Source organism: Bemisia tabaci, chromosome 1, assembly GCF_918797505.1.
Source record: "Bemisia tabaci chromosome 1, PGI_BMITA_v3".
Classification (NCBI taxonomy): domain Eukaryota; kingdom Metazoa; phylum Arthropoda; class Insecta; order Hemiptera; family Aleyrodidae; genus Bemisia; species Bemisia tabaci.
Genome location: NC_092793.1, coordinates 19,807,598 through 19,831,328, shown reverse-complemented (window position 1 = coordinate 19,831,328; position 23,731 = coordinate 19,807,598). Strand labels below are relative to the sequence as shown.

General features: G+C 40.2%; 1 protein-coding gene across 2 annotated transcripts in view; it reads left to right on the top strand.

Moving 5' to 3' along the window:
• The window catches only part of Sema2a (Semaphorin 2a), a 769,825-nt gene that overhangs the window by 413,152 nt on the left and 332,942 nt on the right, over positions 1-23,731 (top strand). Inside the window, exon 1 of one of the 2 annotated variants that reach the window (XM_019046942.2) lies at positions 15,163-16,397. The exons of the other annotated variant lie outside the window; for it this stretch is intronic. Coding sequence (XP_018902487.1) covers positions 16,229-16,397 — 169 coding nt within the window. The 5' untranslated portion in view covers positions 15,163-16,228. Of the gene's footprint in view, positions 1-15,162; positions 16,398-23,731 lie in introns of those variants that run through there. 2 annotated transcript variants of the gene reach the window in all.

Genomic DNA, 23,731 nt, shown 5'->3' with positions numbered 1-23,731 from the left:
GAGTTAAGACATCTCGATTATCAGCTGGCCTGGGCTTGCTGCCACGGTGTCACAAAAGTGTGCACCCAAACGAACGATATTGAGGGATAAGGAAAAGGAATCCTGCGATGCCTGTCATCCAAAAACAACACCGTCAACAAAACTGATCAAAACCTAACCAAAGAAACTGCAATAAAATAAAATGAGATAGATTCGTGAATAATTTCTCAATCTATTTTCATTTTGGTGCGATGAAAATAACAATTTACTCTTGATAAATCACAATTAGGTCATATTTTCATTATTTTTGTTCACATTCGAGCCTCCGCCATCTTGGTGCACTCTTTTGTGACTCCATGAGCGAGAACCAATCAGAATTGGATTTTTTTTTAAAGGCCACTTTCAGCCCAACCAGAATTGAGATGTTGTAACTCTGGGTACAAAGGGACCCTACCCAAAGCACCCGGTACTCATGCATGGGATTTTCGCAGGAGATCCGACAAGCATGAGGGAATTGTTAACTGTGTTTATTTCGAGGGGTTCGGTTTGATGAAGTCAAATGCAGAAGACCTACAGAACTGCTTGATTGGTAACTAGCCCCGGAGCGTGGCGCAGCGGTCTGGCGGGTTGCATCTTGCGTTCGCACCCTCCACCCCGTGCGTCGTGCGTGAGTTTCCATTACGTATGCAAATTCGGCCTCAGGAGCTCAAACCCCATCCAGAGCGGCTCATCCACTCTCACTCTAGACAGCGTCTCGTCTCGTTTCGAGTCAGTTTTGCTGGAGGAAAAAATCCCCTCTAGATTTACTTGGAGAAAAAATGGTAGAGCAAAAGATAGATAACGTAAAATGCCTGAAAATCGGTTCAATCGGAGACGGGGCAAGTTTTTTTAAAAACCCCGCATTCCCAATTTATTCGAGTGAGGCATACTTTGTTTACCCGCCAGTTTTAATTATATTTTTCAATATCATACATGTTAGTTTTTAAGAGCTAGAAGCCAAAAAATACATTCAATAATAGCAATAAAATCAGGGGAACATTTCAGATTCTGAAGCTTTCATTGTGGTTACTAGATAAAAAATAAGTACCAGACGTTTCGACTTGACATTCATTTCGTCATCAGTCGATCAAGAATAACAAACAAACGAGGACAAGAAACCACTACATTAAAAAGCCGAGGCCGAGGCATGATTGCAACGAGAAATAATAATAATAAATGAAAGTAAGAAAAACTCAATATCTGTACAGTTCTTGATCAGGAATTATTGTAACCAAAAATATTGTCATAATTTATTAAAAACTATCACACTTGAAAAGTGTATCACTGTGACAAAAATCATGTAGACCCACGGTATAATTTACCATACATCTAGTAAAATGTGTCATACTTTCTCAGTTTGGTGAGCCATTTGTTTCTGTAACTGACAATGAGTTAGTGGGGTGGTTGGAAGAACCCACCACCCCTCCTTGCGCAACCGGGCTCTCTTCGCGTTTTTTCAGCTGATGAAAGTGTGAGGAAAACTGAAAGTCGGCTGAGTGCGTCTTCAAAGGTTCAGTAACTCGTCGTATGCGCCCATTTTCGCGGGTTTTTTCATCCCCCCTCTCTAATTATTTCCTTATTTTACAGTGGGCCCTGTAATTTCGCGTCAGGAAATTTAAAGCAATTCACACTAAATGCAAATCCTACCTCAACGCAAAATTAAAATTGTTGCACCCCCAGGCAAGGAGGCCTGTCATTAACGGAGCGGTCCCGCGATGTAGCAAAATTTTGCTCAATTCTTGCGACATCGACGGATATAGAAGTTACGGCACCTTCATAATTAAAGTTTGGCAAGGAGTAAGCGAGGAGAGGGTTTTTCCTTCTTCCGCTATTAGAAAGTTTTTCTGCACTTTCTGGAGACGGGTCATTTAATGGCTGAAGTGAAAGGAAGAGGTCTGCGGCACAGTTTTTTTTCTTTCTCTCTTTTTCTTGGATGGTTCATGAATTGATCAAGACAAATTGTAATGATTTCATGCACATTTGATTGTATCAACGTAAGAGGGTCAACTCACATTTTTGAAAAAATGGGTTTCCTCGTGGTAGAGAGGGCAAGGAGACATAATTCTTTGTGTACATTTTTAAGTGTTTCTACAAATTGTTGATTTCAGTTTTATTTAAAGAAATTGATATCTAATTTTGAAGGTTTTTTGTTTAAAAAAAAGAAGAAGAAAATGTCCACACCCAAGGGCAATTTTTTTTAGAAGTTTTTACGCCTCGTGAATCCTGTTTCGTTGCCCTTGAGTAAATTGATAGAGTTTACTTGAAACTTATTTGAAGATTTCATTAAGAACCAGATCTAAAAGTGTAAAACACACCCTGAGAAACTAAGCGTGAAAGACATAGAAGACTAAATCGGTGAGATGGCGATTAAAAGCGTAGTAGAAGACGAACTTTTAAATCTGCTAGGAACTCCATAACTCAATAGTCTGTCAAGATCACTGTTATTCCAGAAAGAAGAAAATAAATAAATAAAATAAAAAAGTAGGGAGGTGCATCTTTTAGGCAGCTCCGTTACTGCTGCCAACTGGTACTACTAAATTCAGGAAGTCAGTTTGAAACTGTTTAGTCCTCCAAGTCTAGTCTGCGGTCAAAACTTTGGACGTACCTTAACTTTCACGCCTACGCGCGAAGTTTTTTTTTACGATTTTTCTACCGTCTCAAAAAAGGCATTACCAGTATCCACCCAGTCCTCGACCCCAATCTGGCATCACGCTATGGGAGCTCCACGAGGCATATTTTAAATATAAATGATCATTGTTTTTTGCTTCAAGGGGTTTCCAATTTATTCTTGCACCTTCCGTTCCGTCCGGACACTTCGTTGTTCCCTCCTCGTTTTGTTTCACTCGCCGGGCCCCTATTACAAACTTGGCGGAGCGCATGCAGAATAAATTGAATTTTTATTAGTTTAAAGCTTAGATGTGACTTTCTCACCGTGTCAGGAATTCGCGATGCCGAGGAGGAAGCCGAAGCCCTTTCTCTGTTCCAAGGGAAGTCCGAACTTGTTGAGTCATCAGGATGCTACTCGTGGATGATCCATCATAAAGCTCATAGGAATCAAGAAAATACCGATATTGCAGGGAGATGATTCAGAATGTCGATCAGTTTTTATTTGCTACATTTTCACCCGTGACCTTCAATCGCGCCAAATAAACTACATTTTGCAAAAATTATTAAATTATTATTTGCAATAATTATTAAATTTTTTTTTGCATTAATTTACTATTTTTAGCTCATTTCAAAAGCACCTACACTGGAAAAAAACACATTGGATCTAGAGTCCAGACTCTTGAAAACATTGACAAGAAAAAGGACTCTTGATTCAATCAGATTTAAGCTTAAATCAAAAGGAAAGCCGCTCAAATTAAGAGGCTTGGTTCTTGATTTAAGCTTATAAATCTGATTGAATCAAGAGTATTTTTTCTTGTTGATGTTTTTAAGAGTCTGGACTCAAGATACAATGTGTTTTTTTTTTTTTTTTTTCAGTGTATCTGTTCAGGGAAACTGATAGCATACTTTGTCACTAATGTGAGCCGGAAAAAATAGTTCCACCTTGCGGAATTGAGTTTTAATAGCATTGGAAAATATATTCTCTGCGTACATTTTCACCATGACATATACGTGATTCTGACGATTTTTTGACTGTCATTGTTTTTTTCGCAGTTCTAACTGTCAAATTTTTACTAGATGTGGTACGTAATGAGACAATGTATTATTATTCGTTTATTTTTTTTTTTGTTACAGGTATGTTTCAAAAATCTGACGCTTTTACTGATTAAGTTTATAATGTCAAAATTTGACGGCCGTTATTACCAATCAATTAGCTGCTCTCGTGAGTAACTTCATCCTGTTTCTCTTCTTTCTTCACACCTAGCCTCAATGTTTCGCCATAACATACGTAGACTCTCTGGCTCCATTATTGCATGATCCCATAACCGTGTATTTAGAAAACTTTCCGATTTTAATCTTCATTCAGAGTCATTAAAATATATTCAATACTTCTCGGAGCTTGATCCAATTTCTACAGAACTTTGGAACTCTGTAACTATTTCTTACCAAACTGCTTTTTTCCCCTTAATTTGCTCGAGCATTCTCAAAATTAATATTTCGCACGGAATTTTACCAGAAAGATCAAACTTGTGCAGTCAACAAACATTCCAAATTATTATTTAACTTAACCTATAAATGTCAAATTAGCTGCATTTTACAGTAAGAAACTTATATCTTTGAATCATAAAAAAATTAAAGAAGCAAATGTTTTTTGTTGCAAAATATAATCCAGCTATTCATAAATTGGCACCAGACCGTGATTAAAATTTAGTAAACTGCTGGTGAGTCAAATTTTTATTAAACATGGCTTGAATTGTTTTTAAACCATAGAATCGGGTGTCAAGATTAAAGTAAGTGCGTCACGACCTTTTCTTGAATTTCTTTGATAAAGTTGCTTTCAAAGACCGATTTGAGCTGATTTCGTGAGCAGGAAATTTATATTTACTGATCCTGTTGTTCAGTAATAACTTAGATTTCTTACTCATATGTGAATTTTGCACTTTTTCAACAACTCGAACGTGTTCTATTTGAATTTTTGTCGCGGAAACATAAACCCGTTGAATTGCTTTAATTTTCAGTATGTCCTGACGTCCTTTAAATTAAGAAAAAAAGACGGTTCATCAGAAAATGGACTTTTTTTGTTCTCAATATCGCCCGATTCAAATAGGGGTGAAGGAGGGGTCAAGTTCTAATTAGTTCTTGTGTTAGTTATTTTCCCACTGCAGATTTTAGCTAAGCCATAGCCATTTCTCGCGAGAACACTTCCGAATCCTATGCGGGTCTGTTTGATGGTTACTCTTAATTACGACTCAGTTATAGTCTCATGTTGCCAAACTGAGACCGGCGTTCTAAACTTCACGAAACAGCACGGAACTATCTACGTTGGAAGTTTGTTAGTTCTTTTTATTTACTAGGAGGTGGCTTACTGACGGCTCATCAGATCTAGCGTTTTAAGATCAGTGAGTCGGTTTGATTTACAGAAAAAGAACAGAACTTTAGCTTACAATTCTATTTCATGTGACGTCACAGGGCACACAGCTCTCATTTCAAATATCTTGGAAACAGCAAATCTATCAGAACAATCTTTCGCTCTTGAGCTACTTAAAATTTAGTTTACCGCCGAGAAAACTTGATGGAAGTACACACGGAGAAAAAAACACTGGTTATTCTACGGTTACACGGGATTCCACGGTAGTAGCACCGGGGTCTTGATGATTAGAATGATGAGCACTGTGATGTCACCGTAATATTACTGTGAGTACAATATTGCTACTATGCTCATCAATAATCTTACTGAAGTCTACGGTTCTACTACCGTGGAATCCCGTTTACATTACTACCGTGGTAATCGTAGAATAACCGTGTTTTCTTTTCCCGGTGTGACATATGGTACAACTCACCCTAGCAGATTTTCGTGTGTATCTCGTCACCTTCCGGCCAAAGTATCACAAGCGCCATGCGACGTTTAACAATTACCGCCGTCATTTTATTTTTTTCACAGAGAAATCGTTGGTTTCGGCAGCGACAAAAAAATCGGTGAAATTTTCGGACAACTTCGTTGAACAATTGCTCTGTAAAGAAATAAAATTGCGGCGGAAATTTTTAATCGTCGCATGGCCAGGGTGTCTACTAGTCCGGAAATAGTACTGATTTTTTAAGGGCGGTCCGGGAGTACTGAAGAAGTGCGGAAATTCTGCGAGAGGGTCCGGAATTTTTTTCATTTTCGTGTCATTTTTGTCGCAATTTGAGCTAGAAATTCACATATTTGAAATTTTTCGAATCTCGCCAAATGGATGTACTGAAAAAGTACTGAAATTTTCTGTTGCGGAGGCACTGAATTTCTTGGGAATGTATTGAAAAATTACTGTAGAAGCACTGATATTTGGCCAGCCTGTTTCAGTAGATGCCCTGATGGCGCTTGTGATACTTCGGCCGGAAGTTGATCTGATGACGTGAGTGGGTGTAGAAATCCTTAAATCACTCGCAAGCGTCTGCTCCTTTCCTCCATGGATTCGATCTTTTCGCAGTTAAATGGCAACACCGCCGATGTCTGCACTCTGGCCTGTTTAGCAAACGCGGACGCCACCTGGAGAACCTCCTTGTTGCGCTCGGTCAGGTATCGCGGTATCATCTATCATGAATTTATGAGGTCGAATTACTCTCGTGTCTCACCTCGTTTTTTCGCCACCCGATCCGTCCTAGACACCCCTCGCCGCAGGGAAATTACACTGACCGCAACACCCAATTATTACATCGTGTAATATCTCTTTCGCACCGAGCCTCCGAGTCGCGAAACTCGCTTCGCGAAAATTACTCCACGCGATTCTTCCTATTCCAGCGCCGTTGCCAAAAAAATCCTTCTCAATTATATTCTGCAGGCATAGAAAGGGGTCGCACAGTGGATCGAGTCAATAAGAGAGGTTGGACAAAACTTTGAACTTTAAAAGCTTATAATTCCGTTTATACAAGGCTTTGAGGTTCTAAAAGTGGTGCCACAGAGTGTTTACAAGTCCGGAATTTCCAGTAAGTCTGGAAATAGTACTGATTTTTTAAAGGTGGCCCGGAAGTACTGAGAAAATGCGGAAATTCCGCAAGAAGGTCCGGAATTTTTTCAATTTTTTCGTCATTTCTGTCGCAATTTGAGCAAGAAATTCAAATTTTTGAAATTTTTCGAATTTCGTTGATTGGAGGTGCTTAGAAAGTACGGAATTTTTCCGCCAGGGAGGTACTGAATTTCTTGGGAATGTACTGAGAAAGTACTGCTAAGCGCTGTCACTTTTCTTCGCCCTCTTTTTTTTTTTTTTTTTTTTTTTTTTGTTTTTTGTTTTTTTGGCGTTTTTGGTGATAGGGAGTAGCAACCACCCCTCCACCTCGAATCCAGCAAGAAAGACAACATGGCAGCAGTGTCTGGTTATTATGACGCTTGGACATGCTATTTTTCGCTCGGAACGAGCACTCTGAATAATTAATAAAATTCCGCGCTCGTCGATTCGGAAAAGGAGACTTCGACCGATATACACTGTCGTGTTGAGGAAGAACGTCGTATGAGTATTAGAAATTTGTCAAATGTCAGGCAAAATTTGTCTATTGAGGACAGTAATGAGTATATTCATCATATATTTTCGGACGTCAGATTTAATTGTAAGTAAAATTTAGTCAATAATAAAATGAGAAATTATCACACAATCTCAAGCCATTGTGAAAATTCTGTTTTCGTCGGAAGTAACTTGGCAATGCGGCGTTTTTTTTTTTATCACGATAGTATACCTGTCAGATCCAGAACGGTGCCATCGTGCCAAGAAATACTTTATTCAAAGCTCTGCTGGGGTAGCGCGTCAATTCGACTATATTTTGCAATTAGGAACTGCAATATCTGGCTCAGTTAGAAAAAACGGATGCACCATCAGTTTCCCTATGTATGTAAGTGTTTTTACGGATGAGCGAGAAATTCTAGTTTCGAATTTCAAAGTGGAGTCCCAGTGATCTATGACATGTTTGTTCTGATAATGTAAGACACGATGGATAAAAATTTGCCGACGGTTGGAAGTTGACGGCGAAAAAAAAGCATAACTACCTCCGAACTTTTACCGATCAAAAGCCGAGCCTATGTATTAAGGAGGAAAAAAGTTTGGCACATATTGAGCACCGAAGTTTTCCGGTTCAGGCAACCAAAGATCACGATCAGAGGAACCTACCTTCAATTCTTTTGACCGGACACTTCAGTTACTTGAATCGAAAAACCTAGGTGTTCAATGTGAACCGAAAGTTCAACCCGCAACGGTGGTTGAAAAGAGCTTTAATGGGTTGAGTCTCATTGTACCGTGACCACATCAAACACTGTGAGTACCAGCTCGAGGAACGCAGCAGTAATCCGCGAGAGTGCGTCATCCGATGAATTGAGAAAGGTTCGCCCGCAAAAAGACATCTCGGGAAACGAACCGAAAGTTCGAGAGAACATATGGCGAAAGTTTTGTTTTTGACAGGAAGCGTCTTTCGTTTCAAGAGAGTGGGAGGAGTGTGTTTTGAACTACATTTCCACTCGGGCAACACGATGGGCGCCTCGATTTCTAGGTTGACTGAGTAAATACAAACTTCGATTGAGAGAAATTCTGGCGCTTTTCAAATGTCGAATTTGGCACTTTCATTTTCACGAATGAAGCTATGGGGTCTATTTTTTTTTCAATGTTACGCAGGATTTTTTGTGTTACTATCATTGTTAGAAACACCTTTTAAGCTTGTTTTTTAACGTGGCCCGAATTCTGTGCAACAATGTGGTAAAATAGTGCTGGGGCGACACACACTAGTAGGTGTTGGGATTGGGGAGAACAAGGCGAAAAAGTTCAAAAATTTCCATTAGAGTCCAAAATTTTTGAGTACCAGTACAAGGGATTAGTGTTCAGTGTAAATGAATAATTATTTTCATTTAACGTTTTCATAATGAATTCATAATAACTGATCGTCTTCCAATTTTTATTTTTCTTACTAAGAGAAAATTCTCAAATCTTTACTTAGTTATTTGTATTATTTTCTTATTTTTTCCAGCTTATTGCACTGTCATGTTCCTTTATATCATCGTGTCGCGCATTTCGTATTTATTTTTGGTCTTCAGTGTCCCATTAAATTAAATGTGATAATACAAAATTAAGAGCCCAAGTCAAATTTCCGCAAGGTCCTCCTCTGCTTCTAAAAAGGGTGTCTCGAAGAAAGCACGCCAAAATGCCACAGTTCATACATGTTTCCCTAGAAGCAAAAACTGTTTTGCCCGAAAACCATTCTGAAGTACCCTTGAAAAACATGTTTGTATGAAGCATTGTAGCAAACTACAAAACATCTTTCCCAAATTGAATGGTTGAACTTTTTTGCGAGGAAAAAGACAACTCTTTTCTCGGAATTTACAATGCTTTACACCGGGAAGATAGAACACTACAATTTCCGGCCTGAACCCGTCACAATGGCCACACAGACCAATAACTCACGTATCACTAATAAGCTTGGGAAGAAGATGATGACATGCACGAACGCCCGCAAACGTGGGTGTAAAAGTGATTAATATTCATTAAAAAGGAAATTAAATAATTGAAACCTGGGCAAACACGGCCACGGAGATACCGTCTGTACCCTGGGAGGACCTCCTTCATATAGGATCCATTATTATCTCTCTCATTTGAAAACGTAAAAGGAAAAACAAAACAAAAAAAAAATAGGAAAAAAAACTCCACCAGCAACAACAATGAACAGGGCTTGGATTCTAATTTCTGAGCAGCCACGCCTACCGCGTGGTCAAGAAGTAAACGAAGGAAAATGAATGGATCATTGCTGAGAGAGAGCGAACAACTAAAAGCAAACAGATCCTCGCACAGTGATGCCGCGAGTCTAAACTCGATTACTCTTTCTCCAAAACTTCGACCTGGCTAGTGCATGTATCGAAATAAGACGCACACTAATCACAAAAATCGTGTAATTAAATGGATTTAATTGCTCAGTGTAATGGGAGCACCCTTAAGTGCTCGTAAAACTATGCTAAAATCTTGCATTATCCCGTCACTTGATGTTCTTGTTTATTTGAGTGTAAGATTTATATTATCAACCATTTTGGTCCGGATTTCTGAAAAATGCCTAAAGTTCAGGTTCAATTTTGAAGGGTTTTCAAGTTTTCTCAAATTTTGCAGGAGCTCAACTTAAAGTGTGAAAGTAATTAAGACCGTGACATTAAATTTTGGATACTTTTGGAAGTGTTAGAATTCATTTGAAAACTTGTGAAGAAATATGGAAGTGCATTTCGGAATCACCTTCCATCACCATCTGAAGGCCACTAAATATCAGCCTGATGGCTGAAATTGTGTGTTTCTGTAGGTTGGATAAGACATAAGATTAAGTAGGAATAGATATACGTGATCGGTCAGTTTTGTTAATCGTTCTCAATGTCGAGCCTATGTCAGGTTCAATCTATAACAAACTATCAGCGACTCAAAATATGACTTTATTTTGTCGATTCCTCCCGACGTGGACACAACATAGAGGACGACTGATAAAGCCAACCAATTGCAGCACTCCATTCCTCCTTTGTCGCGCTTGTGCAATCGGCAGACACAAAATTTCAACAATTAGACTGCCGGCGTACTCAATTTTTCAGTATATGTGGTGGTGTTAATCCTACCAATCGGGTCCATCATGCCGAACGAAACTCGCTGAGCGTATTAGCGAATTAAACTAGTTAAATATGCAGCTCAAAAAACGAATCAGAAGAACGGCGGTGAAATAAATAAAATATCGTGCTTCAAGTAAGAAAGCTAGTTGGATTTTTAGTCAGCGAAATCAGGTGGAACAAACAATACAGATTTCGGATACGACAACAGTTCGATCGAGTTCAACGAAGAGAAGCCGAGTAATCTGGAAAAAGGCGTTCTCTCCTTTAAGTATTTGGAAGAAATCCATTGAATTTAAAGCGTTGAACGTAGTTCAGGTTTGCGTCTGGTTTTGACGGTAGCTATACCACAGTGTCCGGCGCTGAGAGGCGCAGTGTTTTACCAAAGGATCGGTTAGGTTGGTGCCGGGCTGAGAAAAAACGCTTCATGAACACTCGAACATTGCCAAATATAATCCGATAAAATGTTTGATTTGGAGGAAAGTCATGAATGTTTTTCTTTGAAACTCTCCAGTACCCATGAGGAAAATACGGATAAAATTCTCTGAAGATTTCGAAGAGGAAATCATTCAAGTTTTCCCGAAAATGTGCTTTGAACGGAAGAAATTTGGAAACGTGCGAATGTCGATGCGTTGTTTTAGCGCTGCGTTGTTTATGGCAAACGCCGAGGAGAGTGTTGGGAATTTAATTGGAGGAGGCGGGCGCAACTCGCGAGCTGTCATCGGTCTGTCCGGATGATTCATTTACAAATCGCCGAGACGCGTATCAGTTCGAACAGGTTTATGGAAATGGGAAACCGGGTACTCAGCGCCCGGTTCCCATTTACATAGAGGAACGCCACGCTGCGCCACTGCTGCGCTGATGGCTTCGAGTCGTCTCGCCGGAGCAGACATCATTGAGGGTCGCTAACAGACCATCATGTAAGTACATGGTACCACCATAAGAAGAGTAAGGTCAGCGGAGGATCCAGATCTGATTGGTTCAAAAGCGAATTTTATTTAGAGGTTCGGTACTATTTACATACTTTTGTGTCCGGACCTCCGAGCTGCCTCTCTTTTTGAGTTCGGAACTTCTGATCCGGTGACGAACGAATCGCAGCGTTGGTATGCGTTATTTTGGTACCACCCCGCGAGGTGGTTCTAGACTTATCGAAAATCAACGGATCTGATTGGTCAAATCTGGTGAAAACGGTGTGCACTGGTGCTGGTGATTGATGAGACAAACCGAGACTGAATTTCCCAAAGAGATCCGGAACTTTAAATATAATTCGCTTCAACAGGACTGCATTTTGCAATTCGGAACTACAATTTCTTGCTCATCAGTAAAAGCACTCTTGTGCATTGGGAAACTAATGGTACATACGTTTTTTTTTAAAAACTGAGACAGAAATGGTAGTTCTCAATAGAGAATTTTTACCCACAATTTTTATTGGTTCATCCAAGAGTACTTAAAGAGCTGATTTCGCAACATTTTCTATAATTTTTTTCAACGTGGGAAATGGTATTAAAATAGATTTGAATTTAAGAAAATTCACCACCTAGTGACGTCATCTGGTCATGTTTTTTAGCATATTCGCTCATTTTGTTTCATCTCCTCCAATAAGTTTTGTTCAACTTATGAGCCAAGAGTATCCTCGTGTTCAGTTCGCTCAGTGGTTTCCACCTAAACCCGAAAATCATCAAATTTCAGACACCTGCAAATTCTCCATCGCATAATGTCGTCCAAAATCGAAGGCCTTGTCCACACCAGCGCAGTTTAGTTCTCTGAATTGGGGGTCCAGGAACAAGTCATACGCAAGTTATACCGAGTCCCCTGGACCGCGCTCCTTCGGACCAGGCCTCAGGTTTCGTCAAGTTGAAGATATGAAACATTTATTCCAAAAACGAAGCTTCTTCCCTCATTCCCAAAACACTGTCACTCTCTTAAGACTTCATGAGGTTTTCGACCCGATTTCTCACGCTTGCACGCACTGGAAAAAAAGTCGCTTGGATCTAGAGACCAGACATTCTAACAGATCTAACATTGGCAAGAAAAAATACTTTTGATCCAATCCGATTTTTCCTTGAATCGAAGAGCCGAGCCTCTTGATTTTCTTTTGATTCAAGGAAAAAGTTCAATTGAATCGAGAGGATTTTTTCTCGTCGATGTTTTTAAGAGTCTGAACTCTAGATCCATAAGCGACTTTTTTTCCAGTGTGTGCGTGGTCTAGGCCCTTGATTTTAACTTCAGAGGCTGCTGATCACCCCGTATTTACTTCTCTCTTTATTTCTTGCATAGATTTCCGGAGCTTTTCGTCGGGGAAATTGGTGATGAAGACATCGGGAGCGTCGTTGCGTCGTGGAAGGCGTGGCGCACGAATCGCTGGATCCAAGAAACGCTCGCGGCAGGTGCTAATTAAAAGACGCCACGCCGGTCCGAGGACGGCGGGTAATCGCCCGGTCGGAAACTTACGAGGATGATAAATTTTAAATATCGCGCGACTCGCGGGCGCTAATAGGGTAACACCGTGCAAATCCCCGCGCCACCCTCAACCCCCCCCCCCCCGCCACATCCCCACAACCAGAGACGCGACGGTTGGTTCATAAAATGTCGCGACATCTGCATCTGATCTGAGGAAGGTGCATTAATAATACCACTATGCTGTGCCGAGTAAAAACGACGTATGAACGTTTGCACGTTGCCAAATTCTTTCTGATGAAGTATTAATTTAGGGAGTGTTCGGGGCCGGATTCACCAATAGGCTACATAGGCTATAGCCTAGGGCGCAACATTTTTGAGAATTTATTAAAAAACGTGACTCATTAAAAAATGTCTATGTTGTGGTTGACAAAGGTGTTTTTTTAAAGGTGAATTTGAACATTTTCCGGACACCTAACATTTTCCCTCTAATCTGGAGGGGAGGGGCGTCCGGAAGGACTCCCCCCCCCCACGAGAGCGCCTACTTTTAAGGGCGCCACCCTAAATTTAGCCTAGGGCGCTAAAAATGTAAATCCGGCCCTGGGAGTGTTCATAACTTCGTAAATAACCTAACACACCTTTTCGGCAATTTCGCCGGATAAAATTTGAAGTATTTTTAATCGCTTCGCAGACCGGCGCGGATGATCGCTTCAACTTTCTGAAAATGTTGTGTTTTTATCAATAGAGAGGGTAACGTAACGCAGGCCCTCCTCCCCTCTCCCTCGGGGGAGGGGGGGGGGGGAGCGAATGTGCCACATATGAAACGAAGTGCCACATTTATTTGTTACTAGAGAAAAGCCCCTCCTGAAAGTCAGTCTGGTTCGCCATAAATTGGACGGAGTTAAACAGAAAGGAACCAAGCCACATCGGGATCGAACCGAGAAAAAGAGGTTTAAAGTTTGGCTCCTGCATAAGACTCAATGTAAAAGATAAGCTTCAAGTTCAATTTCTGTAAAATTTGCTCCAACCAAAACTTTGAATTTTTGCGATAGATGGTAGAGCAGTGGTTGAGTTCAAAACCACTCAAAACTCAATTTTTTCCAAAATGTGGGTTGGTTCCTTTCTGCTTAACTCAGTCCAATTATACTTTAATGCTAGCTCACTTCATTAATTGAGTGATTTTCTTGAATTTACCGGAGCAATATATTGGGATTGTTTCGATCAATATAATTCGATCAAAAATGAAAGTGAGCATGTTTTTCTATCATTTCTCGATTGAACCTATGTCGACTGGTTCACGATTAGTACCGAGAGAGCTTGCCATTTCATGGTGATACCACTATTCGACCACGTGGGAGCTCGTTTTGCCTACACTGAAAATTGAAGGCAAACTGGCATGATGTTAAAGCTGTTTTTTAGTGTGTCCCGGGCAGGTTTATGAGTTTCCGTGTTGTCTCTTAAATAAATTGTGCACTAGAGAAAATTTTGAACCGCTCTGCAAAATGAAAGAGTTCATTTTTGAGACCCGCAATTGCTAAATCGGTAATGGTGGAAGCTTTTACTTTCGGGACTTCAACATTCAATTGTTGACCTACCTATTAAGTGGATGGTTAAATGAATTGCATTTTGCAAAAAGGAACCACTAGCATTGCAATGATGCTAAGATTGTGCAACTTCATCCTTTGCAGTAAAATTGCGGAAATTGTGAAAAACTATGAAATTGTAATTTTTGTCTTAAATTTACAGTTTTTAGGAAGTGAAATAGAAACTATTAAGGGATAATGAGGTTTTTCCTCCAAGACAAAAGAAGTTGCACAATCTTAGCAACATTGCAATGCTAGTGGTTCCTTTTTGCAAAATGCAATCCAAATACGTGTCGAGCGTTTCGTTTTGCAAGCAAACCATAGTTTGATGGACTTGTTTGGCCAGTGTACCGATAACCCCGTTGCACATTTTACAACCCGTAGGTAGGTCAACAGTCGCGGCCAATCGGGAGCGAGCATGGGCTGCGTCGTCAGAGGTGAGCGGTGATTGGCCGCCACACTGCCATACAATATAGTCATAGTCCAGTGCTGAAAGTAAAAGTTTCCACCTGTCGTTAAGAAGGCAGTTGAGGGCCTTTCTTCGTCTTTGGTCGAAAGGGCCTTCGAAGGGCCCAAGCGACGAGAATCGTGGGCCTTGCAAGCCGTGGTAGCCGAAAGAAACCGGGGTCAGAAGACTGACTGCGTTTGATTTTTCGAGCCCCGTTGTCTCGCGGAAGAAGGACCCTACAGCCCGAGGCCCGGACGCCGAACATCCCTCCTGCGTGGCGAATCGCGAGGACTTTTTCTATACACCCACATTCCACTTTTGACACTGGAGCAAGTGTTAGGCCCCTCTTGCCCCGGGCGGCGGCGCTCCGTTCCGAAAACCGAGGTGCCCTCCTGGTCCGGTTTCTGGCCCCGGTCACCCCGCCCCGCCTGCCGCCCCTCGCGGATAACGCTCTTCCCCCACCGGCGCCGAGCCGCCGCAGCGCGCCCCTCTTCCCAGCGTGGTTTTGTTTTCGTATCCCCTCCGCTTTCAGTTCTCGCTCGACGTTCGGCCGCGAACGTCACGCCGTTCTATCTCGTCGCACGTGCGTCTGCCATGATCGTTTTCGCTTACCGAAAATCGGGGTTTCTCACATTGGATTTCACATCGAATTACTGTGAATCAGCAAAAGTGTTATGTGAATTTTAACGCTGTTTTTTTTAGTATAACTTTATGCGGCTGGAACCGTCTCTTTGTCCGAGTCATAGTCTCCAAACCACCCGATTTTTGCTCTTATGAATTACCGGTCTCATGGTTTAAAAGCAGTGTTATTCTCTGATTTGTGAAGTCTGCATTTTCCTACCGCACGTGATAAAAATTTCTCCCCAACTGAGCTTGAAGTTCTTCAAGCGCTTGCTCAATCGGCAGAAGTGTGTGTTTAATACCTGAATTTTAACACCAATATGCATTTGATTCCGCGTGGTTCAAATTGTTCGTTTCACTGATGATTCCATCCAAAACCGTGTAAAAGTTTTGCGAATCCCCAATCTGGTTCAACAGAAGTGTGGAGTTTTTATCTAAATTTTGACGTCGGAATTTCACACAGCTGCACGTGGCTGAAATCGTTTAATTTCACCCAGAATCTATCGTATATCACCGACATAAAGCTCTTCAAATAGCTATTTTGACGTTGAATGTGCAGTGTTATTTCTGGAATTTTAACCTCAGTGTTTTTCAACCTCGCGTGAAATGAGAGTCGTCCCCTGTGTCACGTTTGAATGCATATATTCATTCTCTTACAACAAAAACAGATTTCTGTCGTAGATTCCTGACGTCATTTAATATTGCAATTTAAAATTGTGTTTGTGCGTGCTTCAAAAGTGCTTTCCCCATATTCACTGCTCACATTTGTGATACCGATTGGTCGCTTTTAATGTCCGTTGTATTGTACTGTCAGAGTACAATCTCGTTTTCTTCCTGTCGGATTTGAATTTGCGCTAGAGTTGCCTCACTATTTTCAAGTACAATGAAAAACTGAATGAAAGTGTTAAAAGATAAAGTTGATTTTCTCTTCTACCTCTCGATCGGTTAGTTTCTAGTAAATCCCTTGCAATGGGAGCCTCAAAGTTCCTCGGCTTTGTGAAAGCGTTTTTGCTGTTGTGTTTGTTCCAAGAATTGAGGATTATTCGATTGTTCCAAACAGAAGCTTCGGAATATTACAACTTCTACGCCACATACTTGAAGCAGCCTTGCTGTGCCAGCCATGTGCGACATCATAAAGGTAAATGAATAAGCTGTCTTTGATTCTAGTCGTTAATGAATGCAGTGAATCAGAGAGAATGTTTCCAATGTAGCCAATCGGTGGCGATTGTTTCAAGGGAACGTTTAAGCACTATAAAAGAAGCTGGCCATGGAATGCCTTCAATCAAGCTAACAACCCATAATTTCTAACGTGGTCCATGACAATGGGCTTATTATCAGATTTTGCCAACTGATGATGATACTTCCTCTCCCGTCAAGGGGGCGAAACCATTAAAAGTTGCACTGAATGAAGCAGAAACGCAACAAGTTTTGTAAATTTAGAGCTTTGTGTTTAGTATGAGCTTTAAGTCCAGGTTTGTAGTAAAACTGAAAATTGAGAGAAAAATCATGGGCTGTAATAATTTGGAAGGAGAAATGAAGTGCCCGTCAAACGCAAAATCTTCGATAGCTTAATTATCTCAAAATGATAACTTGGTGCATTATTTCCTTATCAACTCTGTCTCACTATTTTAGTCCCATCATGGTGCCGAAGAATGAAGCAGCGGTGAGGGTCTAAAATGTTTACGTTCTGTTGGAGATTAAAACTTCGTAATGAAAGGACCGCAAAAATGTTTTATTATTGGTCTCAGATCGTGGCTAATATGTTCAGTTGTTTGCAATTGGGTAAAATTTCTATTTAATACTACGTAATGTGAGAACAGAGTAAAACGTTTTCTTTTCAGTACAGTATATCAATGAACTACTGGTAGTACTACTTTGTATCACTGGAAGAATATTTTTCTCAATTAACATCTGAAATATTTTTTTTTACCAAAAAAACTTACCTCTTTAATCCTTGCATAGCTGTCATATTCTTTAAAAATCAGTCTGAATTTATTTTTAATCGTAAAAGTCACGAATATATTCTATAATTTCGTGCGTTAGCTCTTCGCCACCATCTGTAAATTAAAATTATCAACCGAAATGGCGGTCCTCTTCGGGTGGAATTAACGCGAGCTCTTCGCTCTGAAACTTTTTAACGACTGAGAATGAGGATGGTGCGGGCGAGGACGGCGGCATAATTAAAGAATTGGTCGTAAAGTCGGTCGATGAGAATTTGATACTGTCTCTAATTTAAGCGTCCTACCCTGCCCCCTCTCGAAATTGGGGCCTTTATGTGCGTGCCAAGAAGTTTAAGTCTTTAACCGACGCCTGCGGCAGCTGTAGGTGTGTAGGTTCCATCTGAAGCCGAGTGGACACTGACGAAAAAGGTCGTTTTTACCGAAATTCCACTTTCTGTTAAGTCGAAATCCAAGTTCTCTACAAACCATTGCGGGTACTTGTCGTTGATTTTCTACTTTATTTTCCATGAACTAAATTATTCGTCTCAGAATTTTGATTTCAGTAAACTGTATACACTGGGGAAAAAAACACATTGGATCTAGAGTCCAGACTCTTGAAAACATTGACAAGAAAAAATTCTCTTGATTCAATCGGATTTTTGCTTGAATCAAAACAAAATCCGCTTAAATTAAGAGGCTTGGTTTTTGATTTAAGCTAGATTCTGATTGAATCAAGAGTACTTTTTCTTGTCGATGTTTTTAAGAGTCTGGACTCCAGATCCAATGTGTTTTTTTTTTTTTCCAGTGTAAGAGCTTTGTTAGTTTAGTTTGCCTAAAATATATTTTCCTTTTCACTTCATAGTCATTAATTCTTCTTCTGCAGCCAAAAAGAGGCAAATTAAATCGGAAAAAGGAACCAAGTTCACTGTCGGTTTTCTGGCATATTTCCTATTCGAAGATTCATGTATCAAACCGCTACACAGCAATGTAAAAACAGAGTGAACGCCGAAACGTGGCAACCAGAAACAATTACCATGGAATGACCCATGAGTAAAATACAAAAAGGCTTTTATTCCCTGCGCTTAAAACACTGAAAGGACCGTATATTGCTTATTTGAACGGAGACATTGCAGCTCAGCGTTTCGGCAGACGACCGGGGCACCTAAACAATATTATTATTTTCTCTCGAGTCCAATCTTCCTTTCCGTCTCTCCGTGCCAAAAACAGCGTAAGTCAATCTCGAACAAACGCCGAATCTCGCGAGTACACATTCATAACAGAGCTCAGGTACGAATGCAGTTGCTACCTTTTGTCGAAGAAGCGAATCTTTTATACCGGGATTGTTCGCTGACAATTTGTGCTGGGGACGCGAATTTCATGGTATTCTTTAAATCCTAGGTTTTTTTCCACTTCCGTCTTGAACACACAGGATTGAATTTTAAATCAGAGGCATCGGCAGGGCGCCGCGAGTGAACCCGTTTTGTCTCTTGCCATTTGCTCCGACCTGAGAAGTAAGTGTTTTAGGAGAAAATAGATCTGTTGCAGGCGAGATGTACAGATGGTGGAATTATCTTCTTTAAGGAAAATCATCGAAAAATGTTAATACCGTTTAAAATTCACTCCTCAACGCACTATTCGCGTAGTTCGTTAATGGAGACGTAATTTGGAGGAGCCACTTGGCCAAGGATTTCGATTTCAGGCACCGTGTGGGGTTTCTAGAATTTCTGAAAATGTTTGAAATTGAGACAGGACATTTTTCAAGGAAGAATGTATCCGTTTAAGTCAATCAGGGTTTCGAAACAATTTTTTGGCTTCACCTCAAGTAATTTCAATCCATTCGAGAGAAGGGAGCGAACTCGATTTCAAAGTTGAAAAAATCGTGCATCTTCATCGGTATCCAAAAAATTGCCTAGAATAGTAAAACAATTTTGTTGTTGCACCAAAAAATGTCAATTTTTCAGAGGAAAGTATGTAAATGTCGTAAATTTAATATACATTTGTAGAATCGAGTCGGCTCCCGTTCATTAAATGCAGTCCATTTAGTGTCAATTAGGATCATTTTGGGCACTTACAAAATCTAGTGAATTGAGATATCGTCTGATTTGACCCGCTAGTAGAGTCATTCTACTCAATTTCATGCGAACCGAACAAAGTTACATTTTTCAGTGTGTGCCCCAAAGCTTGCTTTTCAGGCGCACCCATACCTACTCGGCCCACAGCACGCAGTGAACGAAACAAGAAAATTGCATCCATCGGAATAATACAATTGCTCCGCGGAACAGAAAGCTGAAAGTATCTCTCCAAATAGATGAGTCAAACGCCGACGGTTGAAAATCTGAAGCCATCTCCAAGCGTTCGCAGCCATTCGGTCATACCGCAAGTGCGAGGTGAAGGCGGCAACTTTATAGTGTTTAAAAACACTCGAGCGCTTTCATCTCGCAACCACTCCTCGCCTTTCTCTGGAAGACGTATTATTCAGGGCATTCGGGTCGCCTGCTTCCAATTTCGGTCCGACAGTTCCTCGAATCTCGTTTAGCGACCGATGACGGCGGTCGCGCGAATGAAAAGCAATAAAGCTCCCAAGTTTAAAAGCTCTCCCGGTGACCCCGCGATTCTCGGAACGTATCATCTGTTAATCAACCGTCTGGAATCATTAGTCCGCAGAATAAATGTGATAGAGCTGAAATTCTTAGGGAAAATTGGCTTCTAGAGAGTTCGTTGTGAAGTATCAATATTATCTTCCGCCACCACTCTGCAAGCTCCCTTCGTAAATTTTATCATTGTCCTTTGAGTGAGTCAGCTGATGGCGAGCGCTTTTTGCTTTCAACTTCTGGAATAGCTGAGTGTTGCAGCCAAGAAAAGTTATCTTTTTCCAAGATGGCAAGAAAAAGTCGGACATTTTTAGGAGGGATTTGTTCATGATACCATCGATATTGCATTCAGTATCATTGGCGAGGAAAATAAATAAATTTGCCTGAATTTACGGCGTATTTTTCAATCCGAACAGCTCTCAATATTACTGAATGATAGGAATTTCAATACAAACGGTGAAAGCATGCGTAAATGAAAGATCAATTTAAAAAAAAAAAAAAAGCTCACCACTTACACCATAAAGTGTTGTTAGTCTACGCCTGAAGGTCGGCGTAGGAGGAAGTATAAGTCCTGAGGAAGGAAATCAGGAACGCCCTGAAAAGTGTAGACTAACACAAATTTACCCTGAAAGTGGTGAGTTTTTTTTTAAAAAAAAATTGATCGATTAGTTCTAAATGTTTTTTAGAGTTCACAAGAATTCGTTTTCTACGATGCCCGGTAGCCTTGGTTACGTTTATGGTAAAGAGTTTGCGCTCTTTAAAAAGTTTCATGAATTTTAATTTATTTCTCGCAAGTAATATCCCTTTAATATAATAAATTGAATAGTTGTGATAGAGAAAAATAGGAATATCTGAGAGGAAAGCTACTCTTAAACTTATTTGTCCCTCATAATGTGGCTTTTTGTGTTGAACTCGGTATTGTTTTCTGACTGAAAATTTTAGAAGAAGCGAAATTAACGCGGTCGGTATAACGTACATTGCCATTTTGCCTCCAATTCTCAAGGTAGACCAAAGAACTGTAGTAATATTCATCAATTCTAGAATTTTTGTAATGTCAAATTCCACATGACGCTTTTTTGCACGCTCTTTTTTCTCGGTTAAGTCACCGATCAATGATAAATGTAAAATATGAACATTTACAAAATTAATTTACTCTTTTCCCGAGTTCCCGCACGAAAGTAGCGTTCCCCCATTGTAAAAACAGTATCGGCTTTTAGCTCGGCTTTTATTGTTGAATTTTCCATTTTCCGCGCAACCGATTCTATTTCCTTGTTAATGTTGCGCCTGCCGTTCGTGGAGCACGCAACACCGCGCGCCGCCGCTCATGTAAAATTTCTCGCCTGCCCTTCTCCCTTGCGGAGGATAGTTAAAAATGACGGGGCCGTTAAAGTGCGTGCAATTCGCCGCGGAATCAATTACGTTTTACTGTGTCATAAATGGGATGTATAAATATTTAACGCTTGCGTCACTGCGTTAAGGACTCGTAAAGAAAATTAATTACGCTGACTTTCTTACAGTCACACTTTCTGGGCGGGCCGTGGGTGGGCGCACTCGTTTTTTTAACAGCCGTCGATAAGGGTTGACGCCTGCTTCGCTTTTATGGGCTCAGAATATCGGTGCTCTCTCACGAATGACGTTCGTCTCTGCTCGTCAAAACGTGTCGGTTTCGGGCGCGTTTGATACCTCGCTGGCGTATGCAGAATGAGCACTGGAAAAAAAAGAACACATTGGATCTAAAGTCCAGACTCTTAAAAACATCGACAAAAAAAAATACTCTGGATTCAATCGGATTTAAGCTTAAATCTAGAACCAAGCCTCTTAATTTGAGCGGATTTCCTTTTGATTTAAATAAAAATCTGATTGAATCAAGAGTATTTTTTCTTGTCAATGTTTCAAGAGTCTGGACTCTAGATCCAATGTGTTTTTATTCCGCTGAGACTTAAGCGTCAGACCCTGTACAGCGTCAACTGATGAAATTGCCCATCCATAAGAATTGGTAAGAACAAGCGCCAGTCACAACTAATACCTGTGAAAGTTCCTTTAAGTGCGATTTAGTTACAACATCTTTGTTGAACCTTACACTCTAGCTAATTCAAAACCTATTTAGGAGAAAAAACAGAGGAATATTCTATCACCTTGTTTTTCAGTGAAGCAAGCGGACAGCTCTGCTCTTTTCAACCCATAACAAATGATATGCGATTTCGCTACGAGAGATGCTTAAAATTATGATATTGAATAAATTGAATAGAAGTATACAAGTTCTAAGTATCATTTTAAAAAAATGTATCTAAAAAGACGTCAATTTTTTAAAGAAAATGGTGGGAATACGTTGTGCGTGCAATTGTTACAAAATAATTTTTATTTAAATCTTATTATTGTGCTGTGCGCACCTTGTGTGTATTATGTTCACGAAGTGCCGCTTCACGATACACTAATTTTGTACGTCCCGCCTCGCTTCAAGTGCCTTAAAGCCAGTAGTTATCCTGGAGCCGAATAAATATTATTATGCCCTAAGAATTTAACATGACCGCAGAATCGCAGATTTGCAGCTTAACAATCGCATTTTTCGATTTCAGGAATCGATTTACAACCAAATATATTTGAATTTTTCTTTTTCAATCCCACCCACATCAGGGTTTTTACTTTTTCGTGTGTTGGTGAAGCTCAGTGTTGCGCTACTCCGCACAGTGTAGCGAGTTGAAGAGAAAGTTCAGTCATGATTCGGAAACTTGAAAATCTTTTAAATCTTGCGTTAATAAAAAACGTAGAGGTTTAAAATTGGCCTCGTCGGTTTTCTAGTAAAATTTTCTCCAAGAAGCACATATTACAATTCACTATGTGATGTAATCAACGCCAGAATTTTCCAGTGCTAGTCAAAAATTTCGTGTCCGATCCCTCCTCCAAACTCGTGACAGTGTGCGCCGTCGAGGTAGAATTTCAAAGAGTCTGAGACCCGGCCGTTGATTGATCGTCATCATTAATCACATTATCGCTGTCATTTTTTCAGCGGGTTCGTTCCTGAAGCAGTGCCAAATGCATTTAAATTTGTCACCATTTTTTACACCTAAGCCATCCGTCATTAATAAACTCGCAGGAAAAACACCATGACGCTGGAGATTTGCATAAACTCAGGAAGAGGGTTTCGAAATTAGGAACGAAGAATTATGCCGTATGAAAAGTCATTTTTCATGAATTTTCGCGGGGGTGTATCTGCACCCTCGGCGAGGTCCTCGCAATCGGAGGGAGGTGTAAGCTCAGACCATATCAAACCGTGTTCTTTTTCCATTAATAATTCATTTACCTCAACAGTGTTACGATCAAATTCCTAGTTTCGCTAAAAGCCCGAAAACTAAAATCTTTTTTTTTTTTTTTTTAAAAAAAAAAAAAAAAAAAAAAAAACTCAATAAAAGTTGGCCCATGTTATTTAGTTTTCTAGGAGAACCCCACACCCTCATATATGAAAATTTTCGGTCAAATATCGAAATTCGTGCCTATTATCTCAATGTAAAATGAAAGAAAAAATAATTAAATGAAATAAAATTAGGGTTGGGACGCTTGTTGGCTTGTTACTCCAAAAACCTTTTTTTTTTTTGCTTGAAAATGACTGTTTTCACGACGAGTGAGTTTTTTTTACTGAAATCAAAACTTTACCTAGCGGAACAGATATGTTTTGTTACATTTATTGTCAATATTCCACTTATAAGATAATTTTTCACAATTTTTGCATGTTTAACGTGTTTTGTGTGATTTTAAGGAGATATCTTGTCATACTAAGGTTCTCTGCTTACTTCTCCGTCTATCGTGGTCCATCCTCGTCTCCTACAGTGCCAGAGGGCTGATTATTTTAATTGATGAAAAATCGCTCGATAACGAGGACAGAGGAAAAATGAGCGATCTTAACAGTTGAAACGGATAGATGCCTTAGACTCATGGGGGAAAAT